This window comes from Andrena cerasifolii, chromosome 8 (assembly GCF_050908995.1).
Source record: "Andrena cerasifolii isolate SP2316 chromosome 8, iyAndCera1_principal, whole genome shotgun sequence".
Lineage (NCBI taxonomy): Eukaryota > Metazoa > Arthropoda > Insecta > Hymenoptera > Andrenidae > Andrena > Andrena cerasifolii.
Window position 1 is genome coordinate 11524139 of NC_135125.1, and position 17531 is coordinate 11541669.

Consider the following 17531-nt stretch of genomic DNA (forward strand, 5'->3'; position numbering starts at 1 on the left):
ATATTTATATTTCGTTCGATGTTGGTTTACTGTATCTCCATTTTATTTGAATAATGGCGCGCGATTGACAGCTCCGCCGGTTGCATTCACGCGCCACAAGGCGTTGACAGTTTTGTTATCTTTTGTTGGGTTTACGTAAGCACGCGATAGATTTCCAATATGCACGCGAATATTCATGAAAAAGGTATCTCAACTCCTTGGTTTACCGCATGTTTTGAAATACATAATTATCTAGTTTACATGCAAACAATTCTGTTTATCGTTTGTTACAATATGTGTACATTTTTCATTCTTTGAGACCGGAACATTTTAATACTCTTTAATGCTCTTAAAACCAGTTTGAACACGAAGAAATATAAATTCGTGATGAAAACCCATTGCTGTAAACTGTAATAACGAATGACGCAAAAGCGCAAAAAAATAGCGATAAACAGGATGACAGGCAGAAAATCGAACACATATTTATCACGCTCTAGATTCTGAATCGATCGGAACCCTGTTGTATATGCAATAGCAGTTACTCGATACATTGCGCTCCTCAACCTCTCAAATTTCATGATACTCAACTTCCTAAAATCAACAAAATCTTCTCAAAACCCATTTTATAAAAAAACAAAGTCATTTATCATATTCTTTTTCAAGTCCTCGTTCCACTTTATCGGCTCGTTGGAACGATTCATTTCGTTCAAACCACGCCAGATGGCGCCTCATCCCCTCTCCCCCTCCCGCGCCGTGTGGCCCGAGGGAGGGGGAAAAGCAACATGGCGTCGATGCGCGCGCTCGTGAGCGTGTGTGTGTTCCACAGGGTGAATGTCACTTTGCGGCCACTTGCTTCCTTATCAAACGACAAAGAACGCTCGTTATATCCACGGTGATTGCGTTATTGGTTGTGTCTAGTGCCCAGTTAACAACGCAACGGTACAGTGCGGTGAGGTCACGTTTGTCAACCCGAAATGCGGCTCACGCCCGCCGACCAGCTTTTTGAGGCTAGGTCACGACCGTGCCGCTTCTTCGCGCCCGTCGCATCGTCACGCGAAATGGTTCGTTCACAGTTTATACATTACACAGCCAGCCGTACCGCGGGATATACGCGTAACGGTATTCCGCACGATTCAGACGGTTCTTCGAGACTTAAATCCATAATTTAAACGCGGACCGATCTGGGTGTCGCCGTGAACCAGCCATTCCGCCTACCACCTTGTCTCACCTCCCTCCCACGCCAGCTTTCATTATTGTTTTATTAAACGTTCCCACGCCAGTGTGTACGTGCCTTGTTCCCCGTGTGACGACTTTTCTCGTGATACAGTTTTCAGCGTACGCTTCATTTGTGCCCCTCTCCCGATCTATCATATATCATTCTTCGTTTACCCGGCGCATTTGTTATACGTGCTCGAAACACAACGGGTAATAAACGAGGATTCACTTTTACGTCCTTCTTGATGATTTCATTTAATCGTCTCGTCTCGTCGCGATGTCGTTATCAGTCTCGAGCGTGACCTTGGGGGTGGCTGTGGCATTGCTCCCAGGTCAGAACCGTTGCGACGTTATCTCGACGAGTTTGACGACCGTACTCGCACGTAATAGTTATCGATTTACTATGACGCGTCGGACGATATACTGTGACGAAACATTTTTCTGTATCGCTGGTCGTTTATGTAGTATTGCTGATTACATATTTATCAGAAATCAGTGGTTAGTCTTAGCGCGAATGTCTGTTATTTATTCTGTTTAAAGGAACGATGTGGAGTACGATTTCATTTGTGGTTTTGACAGAGTGATTGCGAGCTTTCTCCTTTTTGGCGCGCTGTTATTTAACGATCCGTTTCGTAACAGCCACTCCGCGAATGCACGGCGTTGAGTCAGCTGTCTTATCTTGCTTCCGCCAACTGTATTTCCGGTACATCGCGGCAAAGTTTTAACTTCGTGACATATGTTGTTTTCTCCGGCATAGTTGACAAGCTAACTTACTATCGCACGATGAAATTCGCGTATGGAATTATCGAGCCAATTGAAACATGCGTCATACTTATGTTAATTCAGGTGTTTCTGTCTTTTATTGCCTTTCATTTATATCTCTTTATTTCGTAAGATTAGATAACCGCTTTCGGGGATTACGAAATCGAGTGGATCGAAAGCGAGCCAGGAAATGATTAGGATCTTAAGTCGACGCGACGTTTAAAAATGACTGTTCCGTATTAAGTGGTTTAATGCTCGCTACTATTAGAAAAGAAATACCTTTTCCCTGTGAAAATCAGCCAAGGGATAGGAATTTCTTATTATTCGCGAAATTCAAGGAGAAAGTGATACTCGCGTTCTCTCCTATGTTTCGCTTTCTAAATTTTGCAATAATTGTTCCTTGATGATAGACAATACCATTTATTTATTTAATCAGCAAATATTCACAAAATTCCATTTTCAGTTTTTCCTTTCCCTCGTTTCCATCCCCTGATTATTCTTTCACAGCTACCGCCTTCACTTTTTACATTTTACAAACGTATACATTCCATAGCCCCACTATTCCCCCCTTTTTCATTCTTCACAATTCTCACTTTCAACTCCTAACCCAGACCATTCAAAAGCCACAATTTCAGTTTACTGAATCGCAAGATCGATCGAATTACATCGCACCGAATGTGGTAGAAGAGAGGGTGCATACTCCACCCCCGAAACTCCCTTTGATATCATCCACCAGAAACCTCGAAAAATACTGTCACCTTTCAAAGTAACTACCACAAAGACCCAATCTCCATCCGAAACCACTGAAAAGAGCTTCAATATACAAAAACCTTCGCACAATGATTCAATATTCCCTTCGACCACAGATTGCCCCAAACGCGAGAGGAATTCAAAACTTCTTCACTGTTTCCCCAGATTCGACTCGCTGTAATATAACGAGTGGCTGTCTGCTTCTCGACGTCTTTGCCGCCGAAGTCGCCGAGCAAGATGAAGAAGAGTTCGAGCCAACCATCCCCAAAAGCAGGGGAAGCAGGTGGAAAGGACGATGCCAGGGTCATTCAGGAGAAGTTGAAGACATCGTCCTTGACCAGCATTCTGGCTAAGAACGCAGTTCTGCTGCCCAGTGGTGTTGCTCGAGTGAAGCAGCTCCACGATGTGAGGGCAGTCAGCCAAACGGGGTCGTCTTCCGGCTCTGCTACCGGTAAGCCAACACCTTCTTCTCTGGGAATGGCTTTTTTTAATTGCCCTTGCCTGTATCCTTTCGAAATGGATGTTTCCTGTTTCGTTGTGCAGGGTGGTTCGATAGGAAGGGCACCTAAGATCCTTGGAATGACCCTGGTATCTAATTAGTCCTGATTAAGACTCGTTAGGTGAATTGGGATATAATACTATAGATGTTGGTCCAACTTTTGCTGTCTCTATTTTTATTTGACAATTGATGAAACTCTGAAGACTATGCGATCCGAGTCTGTAAAGGGAGCGATGTGTCGCGTTTTCTCTGAGAAAACTTAATTTCCTTTTACAGTAATCGGATTCTGTTTGGAATGCTTGTACACCTTCCGTGTAGTACAAAGCACTGGGGCCATCGAAATCCAGTGCACGAAGAATTCTTTAAGTACTCTGCTTAGCATGCAAACTTAGCAAAGCACTAATAATTAACACCGACTCGCAAAATTCTCTTAACACAAGTGCTTCTAAATTAAAGGTTCCTATTCAACCCCTTATCCGTGCATCTTCCTAAATAACCCTCTCGGAAGTCAAACTGATCAAGCGCGATAAGATAAAAACTAGAGAAACCTGATAGGCTATGCAGCAAATATGATCTTAAGCATTACAATTGACAAATTTACAGAAATTGGGGTCGATCGGTTTGGCTTTTAGGAGGCTGAAGTCACTCGAGGGAATTTCCTTTTCGAAACTACCGAAGGTTTCTGAATACCATGGGGATTGGTGGAACTGGACACCATGCCCGGTTTCCATTATTGGGTCAGGATAGGGTAGGGCAGGGCCAAACCGGCGTGACCATTCTGTCCCCTGTCCGGTCCCAATAGTGAGGATCGGTCCTATTCGAAGCCAAGAAGCATTCTTCTCGAAGAGCAGCAGCAGATTTCGGGGCTGGGGACGAGAACTGGTGCCCCTGGGAATCGTTCCCGATTTGCATTATTGGGTCAGGATAGGGTAGGGCAGGGCCAATCGGCGAGACCATTCTGTCCCCTGTCCTGTCACAGTAGTGAGGATCGGTGCTGGACCAATACTCTGGAGATTGTTATCCTTGCCAGGATGTAAGAAGAGGCTGCACTGTTCTGCTTAATTTTCACTCGGCGACCCACCGAACACTGCGAGACTTGAACGTACCTGGACGTGTTGAGGATCAAGTACCACGAGATTCATTATCCTATCACCTGACTTTTTGTAATACAAAAGCAGGAGTCCCATAGGTGGTTTGAAGGGAAATCGCAGCGGTTTACATATGAATTTTATGCGAATAAAAAATAGGCGATGAAGAATCACACGAATGGTAGAATTGTTTGTCCAGAACTGTCTGTACAGTTGAATATTTCATTTGCGCGCTGTTGTTGCTGTATCGCGAAGTAGTCGAATCTCGAGCAGGAATTAGTAGAGCAGAAGCAAGCTGCATATCCCGGGGCTCAGTGCCCGCAAAAAGTCACAGGAACATCGACCACGTTGTCTCCAGAGTTGCAGCTTGTACCGTACACCACCGACGTTAATCCTAATTCTACCTCGTAAAATACTGCAGCCAATTGTACAGCACCCTTCGCTTGGAGCAGCGAAAGAAGAAGGCGTCGATGGAAGGAAATGAAATCCCCCCCGAGCGTCCTCAATTCTTTTCACGGGTCTTCCTTGCAAATACCAAACGTCTTGCAACAACAAACGGCCTCGAAAGCTTCTCGACAGCATGATGAAACCAAGATGCCTCGAAGACCTTTGAGGAAACATCCACTGAAATGTTTATGATTCACGACCTGGAAAATCCCACCGATTTATTCATATCCGTGAGATGCTCCGCGAGTGGCATCCGCCCTTCCATGCCTTTCCTGCGGCTGCTCGATACCCTTCTATTTATAATTCCGTGGCTCAATAAGTTTAGCCAAATATTGATTGCGACTGAACGCCTGGACGAGGAGGTCGGCTCTGGAGCCTTAGAATTTCAAACGATGCGCGGAGCGTTTGTAATGGCCGAGCAATAATGCTTCCTCGCTGTAGCATTGGAACGATTAAAATGCAAGGAAGGAATATTATGGAAAAAGTCTGCGAGCTTCGTATCGATAGGATATTTTTTCGTAATGATTAATATTCCATAGAGTATCTTGAACGAAATCATTCACAGTTCTGAGAATGTAAGATCTGTATTTGTAACTCAATCTCTGTGTGAATTTCGTCATCGTTTGTCTCTACTTAGAATTCTCCAGCCTTCAGTGTCTCGGGCTTCAAGATGATTTTCTACTTTATTTCTCTTCGAATTTGATCATATAATGAAGCTACACATTTCATTTGAGGCAGTGAGAGCAACAACGGACTAACCATAATTTTTTTCGAAATAGATTTAGTAGCAATAACGTATTCCAATTAGGCTCTACTAATCATATAAAATACGAAAACAGAATTTTTTAAAATGTGGTTTGGTCCGTTGTCGCTCTCGCTGCCTCATTTGTAAAATCTAAAGAAAGAAGACTCACAGACTGCCTTCATGCTAAAGTCGACGCGAGCCCTCAGAAAAAGACTGACTTCTTCGAAAGCAGGGGAAATATTTTGTTCCGCCAAATTTAGAGAGATATTGTACGGTCTATATAAAGGAGCAGTTCAAAATTTAATTTACAGGTTCCATTACGGACCAATTTCAATCGTTTTCTATATAATTCCGTATCTAGTTACTGGGACGTCGCGTTGCCTGGTCGAGGATCAATTTCAACGACGGAAGTATTTCTGGATTGCCCTCCTGACCGAGGAATCGAATCTAACCGATCATTTCCTCCGGCGAATCTACTCTTGAAATCTTGATTCCCGCATGCTAGTCGATGATGGAAACGTTAACAGCATTACTGGCTTCCTCGAGCCGGGAGAAAGATCGCGAGTCGTAAAATCCGATTTAACGCCGATGGGTATGATCGAGCCTTGCATGAGAATTTTGCTCGACATGAGATTCAAACCTATCGCTGCATTAGTGGATATCTTGAGTAAACTCCCCAATTAAATTGAGAATACCATCAACTGTCCAGGCGCAAAGATTACACTCTTTCAATCGAACTATTAGAGGCATACGTTCAGAAAGGGCTTAGCCGGGTAAGCGTAGGGAAAACGGCCCCAGCACCAATTTTAGTATTTATGTATCTCCATCCCACCCTAACGAGAGGGGGTAGAGATCTGAAATTTCTCTCACTGGTTTTTTAGGCAAAGAGAATTAGTTGGTATTCCTAAATACTAAAATTGGTGCTGGGCCGTGTTCCCTATTCTTACCTGGCTAGACCCTTTCCAGATCATCAACGTTCCTTTAAACCTTCTACGACGACAGTAGCCATCGAAAATCGCTAATAGCCTCTACGCATTCTGCTTAAAAGTGTTTAAATTATTCTATTTAAAAGAAATTATCATTCTTACTATTCTTTCATCATTTTATTGGCCATCGTGTCAGCATAGCGACAGGCGAGTGACTATGATCACAGAAATGCAACAACGCTGCACGTGAACACCTGTTAGCGAACACTACACTCTTCCCTCGATTTACTCGAAGCATTCGTTCCACAATTTCGTTTTCCGCGGTCAAGAATAATGTGAGCGGAGTTTTCTACTGCAGAAAAACATGTGTTGTAAAAACATCGAATCAAATTAATCCGATTGTTATTCGTAAAAGGAAGGATTAGGGTATTATAATCCTCAGGCTGATTTAATTTCGTTCTACCGATGCCCGATTCAGTCCGCGTACCGCGCCAAGCTCGATCCTATCGCTAGCAGCCGAATCAAGCTCCAGCAAGCAAAGGGTGCGCGTGGAGGGCCCTGTCTCTCCAATCAATCTCTCGAGCTGGATGGGTTAATAATCCAGGGTGAACAGTGGGCATCGCGCCCCGAATCCTCGTCAACCCCGTCGATCTTCGTGGAGAGCCACGCGCTCACTGCCGCGCGAGAGATCCTGCGTGTTAGGCACGCCGTAGCTACTATATTGATCTACCTGTCCGAGGGCTATATCGGTCCGCGTGTTTCGGTGCAGTAGCTTCCAGTCCACCGACGCGAGACCAGCGTTCCTCCCCGCAGTCTCAATCGCGATCACGTTCCCTCTTCCCAGAGAATAACAAAGCATCGTCCACGTCCCCCCGAGTTTGCCGGACCCATGGGGCGCAGCCCAGGATAAGATTCCAGCGTCCAACGTTCAATTCACCCGAGGACACCGTCCACTAATCGGAATGGACCGTGCAGGATGAAAGCCACAGACGGGCACGACACTGCGAGTAGATTCCGTAAAAAATAGCAAGCCTGCTCGATCTCGTCGCTCCACGCTCGGCTCTGGTGGGACTCGGTGAGGCTTTGCCGGCCACCGAAACTTCGGTTTCGGCGCCGTTGATCGGCGACGCTTGTTTACGGGCTGGCGTGGATTGATCGTCGCTCGTGTCTCCAATTTCGGGCTCGGTTTTTCACGCGCCGGGCGTATATATGACGTTGACGAAGCTTCGCCCCCGGGTCTATCACGTTCCCGCCGTTTCAGTGGCCTCTGCGGTTCGGTGGTGTCGCTCCGACGACGCGCTGGCCTCGGATTCGTTTTTCCTACCGTTTGCCACTTCGGTGGCGCGGGTTCGGCTGGCTTGACAACCTGTGACGATGCGCGCCGCTTAATTGTCAGGTTTCGGTGCGAGGCTGGACTTTCATCGTGGCTCTGTTCGGGCCTCCCGAGCGGTGAGTTGTTTTAGAGTTCGCGCGGCAATGTTTGCACTGCATCGGACACGGATCGGTTTGCACAGGGCTCTTTCTTATTAGAATTACTTTTTGTTTGGGTTTGTGAGAATTATCACTTGGCACGTAATTGTAGGTGGGTTAAGCTCTTTTTGTATTTCAAAAGAACTTGAGATCTTTCCTTCTTATGTTGGGGTAGAAGTTAATGGTGTCCCTTCTCACGTTTGCAATTCTACACGCTCGATATTCTTTCCAAGCTTTAAGATTCTATAAGCGGATTATTCTTTCGATCACGTTCCTAGTAAATACCTTTATTTCTCACTCCACGATGTAGATTGAAGCGGTCCCCTTTCATATTTGCAATTTTATGCAGGAGAATGGTTAAAAGTCTCCGTACTCTGACGTTTCCATGAGAAAATGCCACGATGCTGCGGCGCGTCTTTGGTTTCCGTCATGGACGGCGACGGATCTCCGCAGAGTCTCGGTTTGCAGATTCAGGACGGTCAGTAATTAACAATAATTGCCTGGTGGTTTTACTCGCGGCCCGTTTCTGGGAGCGTTTGGTCGAATTTTAAACGTCTCTAAGCGTTTGGGGAAGTAGAGCCTTTAAGGCCCTGCAAATATAATTGAATTGTATTAAAACAATATGTCAATCTCTACATGTTAATTACGATAGGAAACGTTATACCGATTTTGTAAGATTTCAACTATGTATTTAATAGGCTATGAATTGTAACAACACAGGAACAAATTAAAATAGGAGACGTTAAATTACAGTTGTTATAATAATAGTGGCTATCCTTTTCAATATAGTAAGCTAGCTTCTACAAACACTCGATTAGTTTGTGTACAGCGTGCGGAGAACGCACATGTGCGTTCACTGGCCGTAGTCGAAAGCCACGTCTCCCACTATCCCGCACGGGGGGTGTAATAGACGAGGTATTTCTAGTTTCTCAGTACTCCAAAGGGTTTCAATGCTTAATGCTAATATTTAATAGCATACCTCTTTTGCTGTAGCCAAACACTTGTAAGCGTTTAATCTACTCGCCCCGTGCGGAGAACGCACATGAGCGTTCAGCTACCGTATTGGAAGCCCAGGGATCCCATTGTCCCGCACTGGCGTATACGTTCAAGACTTTCTAGTTAAATTTCACTTCTTCTAAGCGACGTATGAATCTGAGAAGTTGGTTTTTCTTATTGCTTACAGGCAATCCCCGAAACAAAACCGCGTTAGCGCCTGGTCACAGTCTCATGGACTGGATTCGATTGAGCAATTCGGGCGTCGATTTAACTGGCGTGGGTGGTGTCTCACGGGTAGTAACATTGTCTGAGCTTGCCAGCCATAACAAGGAGAACGACGCTTGGATCGCGATTCGAGGTAGGATTCCATTTAACGAACTTATAAACACCTTAAAAGAAACTTCCTCTACATCATCTACCCCCCGCAATTGACCTCCATAAAAAAACAAAAGATTCGCGATAATTTACATAAATTTGACGCCAGAATAGCGCCCCTTGAAAACACACGCTTCGACATAAAATTGTTGAATCGTCAACCCTTGCGCTCGCCCGCGTTCAGCTGTGGCAACAATTTCGTTAGACCCGTAAAACCTAATTTCCAGTGATGCGATTACACATCGATCGCGCTCTCCCACGGGCAAGGCGATGCTCGGCGGAAACCACTTAATTGAAATTAAGTGGAAGAAATTAAAATCGATGGCTCCGGGTGGCTCCTATGGGAGCTAACTCGGTTGTAGCTTTTTTCTCCCGTTAATGCGACATGAACGCTCGTTGCATGGAAATGGAGTTTAAAAGAGCCGTAACGACGGTATTTGCGCGAGCAACTCGGGCTACAGCGAGCTGGAAATTACGTAAACTTTTCAACATTCTAGTCGGCGCTTAATTTCAGTGCATCCCTCGCGACGCAACTTTTTAATAACCATATTCCTGTATTTTCTGTGTTTCGTGGGTAACGTGTCTCTGTTACGCGATAGTAAAGTAGTCAGTTATGGACAACTGTCTTCATATGTTGCTCGGATGAACGAGCATCAGTCACGGGGAACAGAGACAGTACCAACGAACGCCCGCTTTTAGCCTGATTAAAGTTGACTTTCCTCGTCCGTTGCATGGAAATGTAGCCTTCAGCATTTATTCTAGCCCTGTCGCGACTGCGAGGAGGCTACTTCAATTCTCCGTATGAAACGCGTCGATGTGTTTCCACTTGTATCCCTCGATTCGTGTTAATAACTAACAATTTCCGAATGGAACCCAACCTCGTTCACAATATCTTTATTTTTTTAACACTTTACTCTTCGTCCATTATCGAGAATACCGTCTCCTCTGCAAGATTGATAAATCGACTCACAAAACTCGGCAGAAGCCTCTGTGGGTGTACTAAACAGTAGTGAGGTGCACATGCTCGAACAGAAGATACCACCACAGAGTGAATTCTGTGGTCGGTGATTAGATTCGAGATTTAATAGGCCTATTACTGTCTGGAACACTATTAATTTTCATAATCAAAGTCCTCAACAAAGACTCTTTCTTATCCACCCCCTCGTCTTAAGGGTGCCACCTTGGGTGTGTGAACAACATAGGCTTATTTAGCAATTTTTTCTTTCGAATAATGAACTCAATAGGAAATCTGATTAATCACGTCTATTATACATCTCTTGAAGATTAAAAAAAAAATTTCAACAAAATACAGTCTTTTTTGTGACCCGATTTTCTACTAAAAATCATAATTTTTCCTCAAACACTCACCATTTCCATAAGAATGTTTATTTTGAAATATCCTTATGTATTTCTTTAGATTAACACGAAAGGAAGATTCTCTCAAAATTTCAAGTCAATCGGATGAAATTCTCTGAGATCCGCGCACCGCGTATCGGCGAGTCAATCGTAAAAATAAATAAGATTGTTTAATCACCACGGGATGTATAATAAATGCCATTAATCAGATTTTCTATTGAGTTCATTGTCTTAAAGAAAAACAAAATTGTCAAATAATAAATTATAATTTTCATGCGTTCAAGTTTCAACCCCGCTTTAATTCATCCTGCAAACGTCGCTATTGTTCGGTACACCTGCAGCTCTATCTAACAACTGCTTGAATTTAGGGATCGTGTTCAACGTGACTCGCTACATGGACTTCCACCCAGGCGGGACCAGCGAGCTGATGAGAGGCGTGGGTAAGGACGCGACGAAACTGTTCGAAAACGTGAGTCCAAGTGGCGAAGGCCGTCACTCGACCAAGGACGGCGATTTTTTTTTACGTACCCATGGGACGTGCGTTGCAGGTGCACGCCTGGGTCAACTATCAGAGCATCCTTCAGAAATGCGTGGTCGGGAGGCTGAGCCGTGGCTCCGTGAGCGGGACCGCCTCGTCGCCGACTGAAAACGCTGCCTCCAACACCACCGATTGTTCGTCAGCCACGCTGGATCTGATAAAAAGTTGCACCAGTGAGTAGGCCAGCTCCACGGACCCACATTGTTGTCTTCTTTAACTGATGCAGACAGCGGTAGCGCGCCGAGCAATGGAACTCTGTCGGACGCCCGATTTTTACTGTGCATAAGTTTGTCATTGGAAAAGGGGCGGGGAAGGGTAGTTTTGATCCTTGACTCGGTATTAGTTAAAAGGGACAGGCTCTCAATGACCCTCGGTGAATACTCGATGTCAGTTTGATTATACTTTACTCAAATTGTAAAATGTTCAACGGTACTCAATTTGGTCCAAACATGGCGATGTATATTCCACAATTTATGCAGTAATTGTTCTAATTCGTAGATCATATGTTAAAGTACTACGTACTGCTATTAGTTTTGCAATCTTTAGATCGGATACAGTGTATTCTCCTTTCTGATTGTTCGACCTTCGCGTCACTCATTCGCAGCACGCACCACGAGTCAGGATAGCGAGTCAGACTCTAGTCTGTTCGATATAAAAATGGACTGGAGGCAAACGTCCAACTCCATCACCCTCTTCTATCAAACGGTGTGCGACTACCCGGGCGTGTCGTACCAGGTGAAGATGATAAACGAGTCGAAGTTGGTCTTCAGGCTGGTGTTCGAGAAGGACGTAGTTACGCACGAGCTCCAACTGTCGGCTGGCGTAGAGTGGCCGCCAGTGTGCAAGAGAGACTTGGACACCATGGAGGTAAGTCGATGGAGAATGGTCACTTTAACATCTGAAGCTGTATTTCAAAACGCCAAGTTCTTATTAAGTAAAAACCTGCCTAGGTTGACTTCACGTTCACGAAGAAGACAAAGGAGATATGGAAGTCCCAGGGCAGCCACACGATATGGCGGGAGTCGAACACGAGCAGTCGAACGTACAAACAGTACGCAGTGCTCACGAACACGCCGCTGTCCAAGTTAGTTCACCTGTTACTCCTGCGAGCAAAGGATTCCCTGGAACTGGTGCCTATTGGGAGACATGTGGAGGCGAAGATGGACGTGATGGGTGAGTGACTTTGTCTCCTACGATATAATACACCTCTTCTCGCGAAGTCTTTCAAAATTTACGAAAGCTTGCTAAAAGAATCTGGAAAGCTATGTATAAATCAAAGATTCTGATAAACTACTGTTAAACTCGCGAACAATTTGTTGCGAGGATCTCAGTGCGTCGAGATCAAGCACAAAGAATCCGGTATATTATAGTTGGAGGAAGGTGAATTGCTATTTTTTAATTCGAATCACGCCTGCCACCGCGAATCAAGGGGCCAACTGAGGGGGCAGCTGGGTCGTCGAACTTCTCGTTTCAGGGATGGAAATATCGCGGTCCTACACGCCGGTCCCGCCGTATCTTCATCCCGACGACATGGTGCCTGATTACAAGTCCGACTGCGTGTGCCTGATGATCAAGAAGTACCCAAACGGCGCGTTAAGTCCGTCCATAACCGACCTTCAGCCTGGCCAGACTCTGATGATGAGCAACGCTTTGGGTGCGTTCACGGTCAAGTCCTTCGATCGTTACTCTGTCATTCACATGCTGGCTGGCGGCACGGGGTTGACGGCGATGCTTGGGATCGTTCAGAGGGCCCTGGCTAGGCGCACTGTGTCAGTATTCCTATTATTTTCGTCCTCACTTCGCTGGTTCTTGACCTCTTCTCCGTGGTTCGACTCGGTGGCTCTGTTCCATCTTCGACGATGAGGTTGATTCGTGGAACAGCTTTCGACATTGAGTGATGTTGAGGATATCTTGATAGAGAAATATAAGAAGCTTTAAAGTCCGGAATTTTGAAATATTAGAAGCGCCAAGTTCGAAGATTGAATTTTCTGCTTTTCTGTACTAGTTTTGCAACTTCTTGAGTTCAGTTGTTGTGGAACTCTCTTTGAGTAGCGTACGAGATACAGGGGGCACTGTGCGTGCACTTAGATTTGCTTTCGTTGACAAAGTGTCGTTTTGTCGGTCAGTGCAAATAACTAGAAAGGAGCTGACGCGTTTCGAGGTTGATATGAACCTGTGGATTCTTCTAGGAAGAGCATAAACCTTCTCAACTTCAACAAAGACGAGGACAACATGTTCTACGTGGCGCAGCTGAGCAAAGCCAGCGCAGACAAGAAGTGAGTGCAACGACTTGCATTCCAATTTCGATTGTCCTCCTTCGAAACTGTTCATATGGTGCTCTTCAGGTTAAAAGTCACGCATATCCTTTCGCAAGGCGGAAGTTCATGGTCGGGCAGACGGGGCACGGTGTCCGATGACCTGCTGAAGGAACTGGTAGCAGATAGCTCTCCCGAAGCGTGCGTCTTCACCTGTGGCCCTCGAGGATTCATGCAATCCGCCAAAAAGTAATATTAATATCTTCACCCCAAGGAAGGTGCACTCCAGACCTAATCTAGGCCACTATCATTTGATTCGCGTGAAATTTAAAATAGTGTGTGAGAATATAGCTGCCTTCAGCGACTAGTCGATTTTGTTTTGGCAGTAGCAGTCTGTTGGCGTTTAATATTAGAATTTTCGGAAAGTTAAGAAAAGATGAATATGGTCGATATTTGGTTGATACATTGAAAGATACATATACAGAAGATTCGATCAATCGCAGTAGAGAAGATGCCCACCCAACGACTTTAACATTACCTCACGTCACACCTCCGTAACGATATGTCATCTGCTTTTCAGATCCCTTCAAAAACTGGGGTGGAAACCCTACCAAATGTACGATTTCGACGATTAATCATCGTCCCCAGAGAAAGTATGCCCCCACTTTTTGATACCGAGCTTAAGGGTAAAAAGGGAGAACGTGGAAACTGAAATTCCGATAATCGAGCTTTCGTTCGTGTAATTCGTTACATGTTCGCGTTTCCGAGTTCTTAAAAGAACCTTTTCGACATTTTTACTCCTATCTCCGCCCACAATGTCGTTATCGTGCGTTCGCCTGACAGAAGTCTGCCGACGACGCAAATGGTAAACGGAGCTGATCGCTCCGAGCAAAGAACCCGCGAGAAATGTCAAACTAGGAAAATTACTTTGAACATGAGTAACTGTTACATTTTCCACCGTGCTACAAACTCCAAGGTATAAAATATCGAAAGAATGTTACCAATTTAGTTTACACTCTAGGTCGAGCAGAATTAGAGGCGACTCAAATGTAATTAAAAGCAATTCTGTCGTTACGATTAGGTACCTTCGATACCAGTTTCGGTTCCAGAAATTCGCCGAGGGTTCGTGGCATTTTATACCACACCCGGCAGTCTCTTTTTAACATTTCCCACGGTACATATCTAATTTGTACGAGAAAGATCTATATTTCTATACGACGGTCGTCTTGACAGCTACACATCGTCAGCAATTGAACACGCTTTGTACCATATCTACGGATTTCAATGAAATTGAAGAAACCAAATAGGAGTAAGGATCTTACATGAAAGTTTTAGGTTCTAGAAAGGCATACAGTTCGTGACGAGTGTCCAATTCCCCGCACGGTTCGCGGAGACAAATTATTTTTACAAAACGGAGACCGTATTTTAACTTTATACACCCTGGAGAGCTGTATTTTTAACAATTCATCCGAGAACCAACCACCTTGCACGGATGCGTATATTTCCCGACACAGGCCAACTCGAGAAGCTATTGTTATCTCCGAATAAGATGCTTCGTTTACAAAAACGTTCACGATCCACGTTCCTCAGTTTAACAGAGATACGATAGGTGTAGACGACGAGACGCATTCTATCGATAAATTAGATGCCCATTGAAAATTCTGAGCATTCGGACTCTGAACGAACCGATGGAAACGTGGATAACAACTTGGCCTAACGATAGAGGCCTTCTAAAGGCATCGAATCGAAAGTATCTGGAATCCCTGAGGAACCTCTAATGGCGTTGCTGAGTTCTCGACGGCGGAGGAGCAGGAACTCACGTAGACATAGTAAATAACGGAGAACCCCGCGGATTGTTTCTACCAACCGAGTATTTTTAAAACCCACCGCGCATGGCCGTCGAATACGGTACAATTTCGACGCTCGATTCAAATTGGAGCGTCTTTGAAAGCGAAGAGCCCTCGCACGCGGAAGCGGCTCCAGGCACGTCTCATTCGAACATATTCAAGTGTGGACCACTCTCTGCATTTACGTGCATGTTAAATACGCCTACGTGTGTGTATATGTCTGTACATAGTTGTTACCAGAAATAAACGAACATTTGATGGCTCCACCACCGACAACCTTCACTCCACCACTCTCTGCCGTTTCCACTAATTCCGTCCACTTGATGCGAATAATTCATCGCGGGATTGGACAGTCTCGCGGGCGAAAGCATCTGCAGCTCGCAAATTATGCTGCTGAAGTATTCGAAGAGCTTGAAGTAGTACTATTGAGATAATGAAGTGCAGAAAGCGAGGAGGAAGACGGATGAGCGCAGTAGAACAGTGTAGCTTCTTTCACTCGCGGTTACAACTGAAATTACTGCAATGAGCGATCGTAAAATATTTCTCAACACTTGCCAGACTGTTAGGATTAAGAGAACGATCGGCAAGAAGATCGTTTCATTCGTAAATCAAGAAAAAGAATCCCCCAATCCGCCACTAGCTCTGCTACTCCAGCGTTCTCAAGACTCCTTTTAATCTCCGCTGGAGCTTCGTTTGAACTTAAAAGACCGACAATTATCTGCTGCTATCGAAGGACTCGATAGTTACCTTTGCCTCTGTTACCTCGGCGTTCGACGCTGCCCCGGCAAGCTCTGGTAACGACACAGGAGACTGAAACAATCGAGACCATCCAACTTCGCTGCAACACAGGGCCATTTATGACCGAGCCACAGAGCCGTCGTAATACGAAAGTTCTGGCTCGGTTAATTTTCCCGTCTACGGCTTGTACGGTCTACCTATCGATCCTACTAACTTTACCCCCGCAACGTGACGTAACGACACCGACCACCGCGTGGCAAAGACGAGTGTCTTTTGGCTGGCAAGAGCGCGTTGCAGTTGCTGCCAGATTGGCTTCCGTTCCATTGAAATCTTGGCCTTGAGGAGTCGCACTGCGAACGTGTCAGCTGAGATATCGATCTTCCTCGATGGACACTGGGATGCTCTTTGCTTGCCAAGTACCCAGAACCATCCTCTCCTCCATCAATCAGAGAGACAGATTTTTGGTAGCAGTGGCGAACTCGGGGATGCACACCTGGTGCTTGGGGGTGTTGATTATCGATCCTTCAATAGCCAGTTGGAATGCGTTTTGAAAGATAGTTTCAATGGATAATAAATATATAATTTCACAGGAACAGTAGTTTAAAAATTGCATTTAGCTGATAGCTGAATATTGATCGTATAATTTGTTTGAATTGAAATTTCTTGAGCTATGCCACTATCTGGCGATATCTACTTCCTGGTGGTTGGTACGATTAGGTATTGTTTAACCAGATTCCTTCGTTTTGTGGTGGTATTTTTGGCAAAAGGTGGCATTTTTAATTGAGTAGGTTTCTCGGAATACCTTCGGTAGGTAATGGAGCTAGAGTTTGGTGCTTCGTGCGATCCATCAGTGATCGCTTGGGACTTGAACAGAAGGAGCTATCTGCCACCAAGTATTCACAACCCAGGTAGAAGTATCCAATACCCCCAATGAAAGGAATTATCCACTGCTACCTACCTATGGAGAACTAACTATCCTTCGCCTAAACAGAACCATCCACAGTCAGCTATCAACTGTGCAAGCAGGACTACCAATTGACCACCTACCTAGTAGTCACTTGGGCACGATCTTCCCATCCAATATCAACACGAGCCTCAATATCACTTTCAATCATACTTCAACCCCTGGCTCCCATCGATGCAATCGTGCCTTCCCATCCCCCGGCGACATCGTTAATCTACAACGATATCTGCGAGCCGAGATCGCTAAGCAACGCAAAGGAGTCGAAGCCTCGCAGGACCCGACGTTTAATGGCGAGGAAGAAACAGTAAAAGCAGCGTCGGAGGAGCAAGATCCCGTTCGAACGATAAGCTTTTTAACAGCACACGGCTCCCTTGAAACCCACACCCTGGGATCGATTTTGTATCTCGCAACGGTAACCAAGAGAAACTGTTCAGCACAATGGTCACGGATTTCACGTGCAGACGAGCCACGTACACTGTTTTCCACCGGCGCGGCGTACTTTGCGCGAAACTTTTCTTTGTTTCTCCCTGGTCGGCTGTATCTCTCTCTCTCTCTCTCTCTCTCTCTCTCTCCCTTGCTCT

General features: G+C 45.2%; 1 protein-coding gene across 4 annotated transcripts; it reads left to right on the forward strand.

Moving 5' to 3' along the window:
- The first annotated feature begins 86 nt into the window (after positions 1-86).
- Positions 87-15512, forward strand: LOC143372136 (cytochrome b5 reductase 4). Of its 4 annotated transcripts, none has more exons than XM_076818067.1 (11): positions 87-1040; positions 2872-3157; positions 9065-9235; positions 10977-11077; positions 11157-11319; positions 11751-12013; positions 12097-12319; positions 12621-12915; positions 13336-13422; positions 13492-13650; positions 13982-15512. In XM_076818067.1, exons 2-11 carry the CDS (start codon positions 2944-2946, stop codon positions 14034-14036), a joined length of 1731 nt encoding a protein of 576 aa, XP_076674182.1. In that variant the 5' UTR covers positions 87-1040; positions 2872-2943; the 3' UTR covers positions 14037-15512. The 4 variants fall into 4 exon arrangements, with proteins under 4 accessions (XP_076674182.1, XP_076674185.1, XP_076674183.1 ...); XM_076818068.1 differs by lacking the exon at positions 87-1040 and adding an exon at positions 8231-8359 and having other exon boundaries at positions 3029-3157; XM_076818069.1 differs by lacking the exons at positions 87-1040; positions 2872-3157 and adding exons at positions 6787-7860; positions 8231-8359.
- Positions 15513-17531: the final 2019 nt, after the last annotated feature.

Coding starts and splice junctions, on each gene's coding strand:
- LOC143372136 (XM_076818067.1), top strand. CDS start 2,944: ATGAAGAAGAGTTCGAGCCAACCATCCCCAAAAGCAGGGGAAGCAGGT. Junction 12,916..13,335: donor GCCCTGGCTAGGCGCACTGT/GTCAGTATTCCT, acceptor GGATTCTTCTAG/GAAGAGCATAAACCTTCTCA. Junction 13,651..13,981: donor TTCATGCAATCCGCCAAAAA/GTAATATTAATA, acceptor TCTGCTTTTCAG/ATCCCTTCAAAAACTGGGGT.